General features: G+C 38.5%; 1 protein-coding gene across 4 annotated transcripts in view; it reads right to left on the reverse strand.

Annotated features, from left to right (window-relative positions):
- LOC128571599 (phosphatidylinositol 3-kinase catalytic subunit type 3) overlaps positions 1-6,931 on the reverse strand; it is a 189,703-nt gene extending 182,772 nt beyond the window's left edge. For 3 of the 4 annotated variants that reach the window (XR_008375934.1, XM_053571132.1, XM_053571131.1), the window contains exons 1-2: positions 6,795-6,931; positions 4,054-4,242 (exon numbers count right to left, since the gene is read on the reverse strand). Coding sequence is in view for 3 of the 4 variants with exons in the window: in XM_053571132.1 (XP_053427107.1) it covers positions 4,054-4,242; positions 6,795-6,862 (257 nt within the window). In the remaining variant the exon portion in view is untranslated. The remainder of the gene's footprint in view (positions 1-4,053; positions 4,243-6,794) is intronic. The other variant, XM_053571134.1, reaches the window with a different exon arrangement.
- Positions 6,932-7,410: the final 479 nt, after the last annotated feature.

Consider the following 7,410-nt stretch of genomic DNA (forward strand, 5'->3'; position numbering starts at 1 on the left):
CTTCCATAAAGGTCTTAAAAAATAAATCACGGCTCGGCGCCTGTGGCTCAAGCGGCTAAGGTGCCAGCCACATACACCTGAGCTAGAGGGTTCGAATCCAGCCCGGGCCCACCAAACAACAATGATGGCTGCAAACAAAAAAATAGCCAGGTTGTGGCAGGGGCCTGTAGTCCCAGATACTTGGGAGGTGGAGGCAGAAGAATCGCTTGAGCCCAGGAGTTGAAGGTTGCTGTGAGCTGTGATGCCAGGGCACTCTACCCAGGGTAACAGCTTGAGGCTGTTATATTTATATAATAATAATAATAATAATAATAAATCACATGCCTAAGAAAGCCACACCTATTACAGATAAGCTTATGCAACTAAATGAATTTATTTAATTCAATCCATATGATAAAGTAGAGACAATGCCATTCTGCCAATGAAAAAACCATACAGGTTAATTAATACTGGTTAAAGTTAAAGAAAAAAAATCAGTGATAATATCCAAAATTAAGTATGAAATTTCTCACCTCTATGTTCTGTCCTTTAGTGACTAGAAGACAATACCTGTGACCAACCAATCTTTTGTCTCAAACCTTTTGGTACTCAACACCAAGCCACAACATCTCTTTGAATAAATGCAACTACACTGTTAATCCACTTTACATACCAAGCTTCTGCAGAAGAGTTCTTCTAAAGGAAATAATTCTGCAGCTAAAAAGTTTGAAAATTTTTTCTTGATATTAAGGAAAGATCTAATGTAACACCAACAATTTGCATATTTTGAACACTATTTTGTTCTCCGCCGGCTCATGTACCATCCCTTCCCCATTCCCTATCCCTCCCCAATCTCAAGACTAAATTTACCTGACAACCTTCAACTCGTCCCAAGATTGTAAAACCTAAATCTGGACGTTGCAATCCCCCCTCCCCCGTGCGTGACGCTCAGGCACACACAACACTATACTAAACTTTCTAGCCTGATTAATATACTGAGAAAGCCTAACTTAGTAATTTTTGAATTAGAATGTTATTATATGTATTTCTTTAAAGCCATTTCAGATCCTTTACGGGACAAGGTAGAATATAAATGTTTTTAAGAATTTAAACTACTTGCTTACAGAATGATATTCACATAAAAAAACTTGTAAGTTTATAGAACAGACATCTAAAAATGAGAATACCTTAATGTAAGTAAAGAAAGTCCCGGGCGGCGCCTGTGGCTCAGTCGGTAAGGCGCCGGCCCCATATACCGAGGGTGGCGGGTTCAAACCCGGCCCCGGCCAAACTGCAACCAAAAAATAGCCGGCCATTGTGGCGGGTGCCTGCAGTCCCAGCTACTCGGGAGGCTGAGGCAAGAGAATCGCTTATGCCCAGGAGTTGGAGGTTGCTGTGAGCTGTGTGAGGCCACGGCACTCTACTGAGGGCCATAAAGTGAGACTCTGTCTCTACAAGAAAAAAAAAAAAAAGAAAGTCTCATACGCCAGAGGTGGCGGGTTGAAACCCAACCCCAGCCAAAAAAAAAAGGAAAGTACAAGTTTCCAAGTGGGTGAAATAGAACATGATAGAACAGACTTAGACAAATTCTGGATCAATTCCTCATTATTAGAACTCTCAAAACTCACTATAAAAAATAGATTTAGATAATTTAGAATCTCATAATACCCCCAAAATACTATCTGAACTAAGGAAATATAAAAATTGTAATAGTCTCACTTTGTCGCCCTCGGTAGAGTGCTGTGCTGTCACAGCTCACAGCAACCTCCAACTCCTGGGCTTAGGCAATTCTCTTGCCTCAGCCTCCCTAGTAGCTGGGACTACAGGCGCCCGCGACAACGCCCGGCTATTTTTTTGTTGAAGTTTGGCTGGGGCTAGGTTCAACCCCGCCACTCTCAGTATATGGGACCAGCGACCTACTCACTGAGCCACAGGCGCTGCCCAACATAATTTATTCTTTCCAGTTTATAGGATATTTTTTATGTAAGTACTTATAAGGAATAATGGCTTTGTTTTTTCTCTCCTTCATTTTAGAAGGGAAATTTTTGTTTTGATAAACTAGTAACAAATTCGTCTTCTGAATACTAAAGAGTAGGATGTACAAAATTTACAAATATTTTCCCTTAATTTCTTAAAAAATATATATATTTTTAAATAAAACCTATTTTCATGTTACTCTACCCAAAATAAGGCACTTTTCTTAATCCATTTTCTACACAGCTCTCAGACATTTTAATTTCAAAATGTCATTTTTAATAATTTTATAGTACTTTATTGAGTAGTTTCACAGTTTAAAAAATATAAATTAAAAATTTCAAACTTTTATAGAGCAGACATGGGAGTTTACACATCCTTGAAAATATATAATATAAAAATAATGCAAAGAAGATTTAAGAAATTCAAAGAGGAGAAAAATTTTAACATTCCTCTAATTAGGAATTTGGTTTCACTAATTTCCTTTTTTGCCAAAGTATGGAACAGAACCACTAAACCATTTTCCTTACCAGGAAAAGTGAGGTTCACCATAGTTTTTTACTTTCTAGACCTAAATTTGTTTTAACTCTCTTTTGAGTAACAGGTTGCCTCCAAAAACATCTATTGAAAGTTTTGACCTCTGTCCCTGAAAAAATACACAAGCACAAAATTTTGCATATAATCTAAAGAGTTTTAAAGATTTTTCTGACTACATTTTAAGAAATGCTGATATCTGATCCATTGTTTTAGGTGTGATGATGGTAGTATAGTTAAATTTAATGAGATATACAGAAATACTTATAGATAATATGCTATAATGTTCAGAATTGGCTTCAAAATAATGGTGGAAATACAAGATTGGCCATGAGTTAATAATTATTCACTAATTAAGTTATGGAAACTTAGGAGATCGCTGTATTATTCTGTCCCTACATTGTAGGTTTAAAATTTTCCAGAATAGGGCGGTGCCTGTGGCTCAGTGAGTAGGGCGCCCGGCCCCATATGCCGAGAGTGGCGGGTTCGGACCCAGCCCTGGCCAAACTGCAACAGAAAAATAGCCGGGCGTTGTGGCGGGCGCCTGTAGTCCCAGCTGCTCGGGAGGCTGAGGCAGGAGAATCGCGTAAGCCCAAGAGTTAGAGGTTGCTGTGAGCCGTGTGACGCCACGGCACTCTACCTGAGGTGGTACAGTGAGACTCTGTCTCTACAAAAAAAGAAAAAAGAAAAATTTTCCAGAATAAAAAGTATTAAATATATACTATGTATGCTGTGTATGTATAGCTATATATAGCCACAAAAAGTCTTCTAAGGAAATTATACCACTAAAATAATTGGTTTTGATGTAAACCAATCACCACAGTTCAGGCTTCGGGGTGATCCCTGGTACACACAGGGCTATCCACGTGGCCTCATCTTGTCTTCCATGAATACCGTGGACATAAGGTCCTTCCTTAAAAGCATACGACCTATGTATCCTGCAACGAGCCTACTGGAGTAGTGAATAAAATTCACTGACTGAACATTGGAACTGAACTAGAGAGTCTATCAAAGAAGTGTCAAAAGAGGTTAGATTATGGACCCACAATACTGTTCTTGAAAAACAAGAAATTTATGTTCATCATATTTACCCGGCATCCTGACAATGTTTTAGCTACGTACAATGCTGAAATCATGAAAATTTAAAAAAATTATCATACATTAAATAATAAAAATTTTATCTAAACAGATGACAGTAGATCTCTCTCTACAGACCTGAGCTCCAAACATAAGATTAGACAATATTCCAGGCTATCCAGAAGAGTTTACAAGGCAGAGAATGGTAGAAATTTAAAATACTACAGATGTTTTTGGTTTTAGTCACGTAAATCAGTTAAGTGTTTATCAAAATGTCAATATATTGAATACAAGCACAAATAAAAAACTTCCATTTCGACTTCAGTTATAATACTGATAAGCATAATACTTAATGTTACTGCTTTAAACCATCCAATCAATGCATATAGCTATTAAATTAAGGATTTACTGTAATCCCCAATAAGTTACATTTGCAACATCCATAAAGAAATGGTAGAACAATCCACCACATGCAAGAAAACAACTTACTTCCACCTTGTACTAAATGCCTTGTAGGATGTTCTCACTGGCAAGGCCAGAGGCTTCCCTTCTGCAAAAACCTGACAAGTAACATAAAGGTCAGAGCATGTCTCTTGGTATAGCCCTGAAAACTTCAACATTGGATCTTCTAGGACAGCTTTATAACTCTTTTGTTCTCTCTTGCCTTCCAAGCTTCCTCTGAAAGCACAAGAACAACAATCTTTTAAACATGCATTTTTTTAAGCATATACATACATGCACAAGTAATAAAAAGACTTCATGCTCTTTGTATAAGATTGCTTTATGTCAAGGAACATTTCCCTGTATATGAAATTAAAGTCACTTTTACATGTAATATTGATCTCTTAAAGTCCTAGTATCTAAGCTCATTGGTATCTTTACCAACTATTTCCCTATTTCAGGCTATGGAATTTTAAACTCTGCCACCAACTCTTGATCTACAATCTAGAAGACACCAACTTACCAGGCCTTAGTTTCATTTTATTAATTTCAAGTTTCCCATTTATTCACCTATTCTTCCAAAAATGTTTACTGTGGTAGGCAGAGGGGCCCAAAAATGAATGACAAGATAAACAATACAGTATTTTTTTTTTTTTTTTTTTTTAACCACTAGGAAAACAATCCAGTACTAAAAGAAAATTTTAAACTACTACTTCTGGGAGAAAAACTTACTTTTACATGTGTTTTTTTTTTTCTTTTTTTTTGTATTCTTTCCTTTTTATATATATGTACATATATTATCTGTTCATAAAAGATGGACGCCACAAGATACTATTTAAGAGGTAGCAACATTTCTTGGACATCAAGATTCTATCCAATACTATGCCAGGTATTTTATATATTTCTTAATTTTCACCATATTCTTATTTTATAAATGAGGAGGCAGAGATTCAGAGATTAAACTCATTAACCAAGGTTAGAAAGAAAGTAACAAAGTTGAGAATAAAATCCAGGCTAAGGAGAATTTCTGCCTAGAATAAGAAAAAATCCAAGAGTCTCAGGAGCACTTACCCTGGCTTGGGAGCAAGAACTTAGTATCCCAGATATAAGCCTGAAATGAGCCTGAACAATATACAGGTGGACATAAATTGCACATGACTGCAAGACTTGCAGTTTTGTGTGTTAACAAATTTGCTGGATGATGCAACTAATAATCGCCAAAATAGGTGAGAGAAAAGACAGAAAGGTCAGTTATGGGTAAGTAATGACATACTCAACTTTGGACAAGCTTTAGGATATCTGAAGCGACCATGTCCTATGGGCAGTTTTTATGACACTAAGAAAAGAAATATCACAGGTGCAAGTTGTTACTGAAGCCATTGGAAAAAAAATTAAAGGTCTAGGAGAATAAATAGAATAAAAAATTACTATTCTTGGACAATGACTCCAAAGTGACACTTTCTGCCTCCATCCCCGAAACCAAAAAAAAAAAAAAACCACCACCTGACAATTGCAGTCTCAGAAGCTACAGCACTGTTAGTATTTAATTTTGCCAATCCTGCTTTATGCTTTACCTTTAGCTCAAAATACTCAATTGTCTGTGCCTGTGTGTATGTTAATAATGGTCACATTTCTTGCATTTCTTTTTAATATTCAAAAATTTCGAAAAATGCATTCGTATGTGTAAGAAATACTGAGAAACACAAGACTGAGCGGAAGCCCTTTATCAGATGATAATATGGGTCTTATACATATAATCTAGTGGAGAGTGCTGCAAAAATGACCTTAAACAAGTGTGTAAAGCACCATACAAAGGTACGTATGGTTGTTGACATTATTATTTTTACTACTACCACAAACTGAAAAATTAAGGATTTGTCAGAGACTAAAGTAAGTGACTTCCGAAAATGAAAGTAAATAATCATTCCAAGGCACATCTGACAACTAAGAAAATGGACTTATCACACACTGAAGACATGTGGCCCTCTTACTGACACATGTCTGCTGACAACTGACTGAATATACACAATGTTGACTGATTATGAATGACGTGGCGTGACGTATAAAACCTTTGACAATACTCCTACATAACCACTTTTACAACGACATAATTTCCAATTCGGTTTTGCCCACCCCCTATTGTTGTATTTGTTCCATTATTTTCATCTCAAGATGTCATGCTCTTGGTCTTTATTTCAACTATAGCGCCCCCATGGTTTTCCTGCAAGATTGTTTTCTCATATTGTCTGGGTCCCTTTGCACCGGGAACCCTTATTTTGACTCCCAACCACCCTGTCTTAACGATGCCAGACTGCCCAAAGATTCAACTTAAGCCTTTATCACTTCCCATGCTGTTAATACTACACCCATGTGCTCATCTTATTCTCAACTATCACATCTGCTTAAGTCTGCCTCTCCATCATTTCTGCTGCCTCCTTTCCATCCTCCAGACCCGTTCTAAAGATCGTCTCTTTTATTTACAGCAAGATTTCATTTCTTCATTTGTAAAATAAAACAGTAATAACCCTCATAACGTTGAACATCAAAATGCTTTGTAGACTGTAAAACACTGTGGAACTTATAAGCTTATTCTTGCCGCTGTGCGTCTTCAATCCTTTTCCTACATGGCCCCTCTCCATTATTCACTCTTCCCCTAATCTGGCTACAGCCCGCTCTGAGAACCCTATCCCGGTCTTCAAATCAGTCACCATGTTTACTTTCCACAGGCCCCTGCCCCTCCTTCCCCTATGCTCATGCAATCCCGCTCTCTGTCCCCAGGATTCTCTTACATTTTAAGCTGTACGTTGATATCCAGGTCACAACTATAGATGTAGTGAAACTTCTCCGCTTCACCCATAGCACTCCCGGCAAAGGCACCACCTACTGCTAGAAACTAAGCGCAGGAAAGACCGGAGAAGTGAACTTGCCGCGCCCCACGACACACGCGCTTCCTGTTCCTCCCCTCAGCCTGCAAGCCGCCAATCCCAGCCCGGAGCGCGACTAGACGCTAAGGAAATCCCCGCCCTAGATTTCCTAGGGCGCATGTGCAAACGTGTCCACCATCTTGCTTAAGGGTAAGTAGGATTCCGGAAATGTAGCCTGTCGGTTTCCATGCCAGTTTTCCAGTTTCGCTAGACAAACTCTTTTTTTTTTCTTTTTGGAAACAGAGGCGCTGTTATTTGCCCTAGATTGATTTGCTGCAGCTAAAATAATCCCAGGGCGGCGCCCGTAGCTCAGTGGGTTAGTGCCGGCCACTACACCGAGGCTGGCTGGTTCGAACTGGCCCGGGCCAGCTAAAACAGGGACAACTGCAGCAAAAAAAAAAATAGCCCAGCGTTGTGGCGGGCGCCTGTAATCTCAGCTACCTGGGACAGAGGCAAGAGAATGGCTTAAACCCCAAGAGGT

The sequence above is a fragment of the Nycticebus coucang genome, chromosome 19, assembly GCF_027406575.1.
Source record: "Nycticebus coucang isolate mNycCou1 chromosome 19, mNycCou1.pri, whole genome shotgun sequence".
In the NCBI taxonomy this organism is placed as follows: domain Eukaryota; kingdom Metazoa; phylum Chordata; class Mammalia; order Primates; family Lorisidae; genus Nycticebus; species Nycticebus coucang.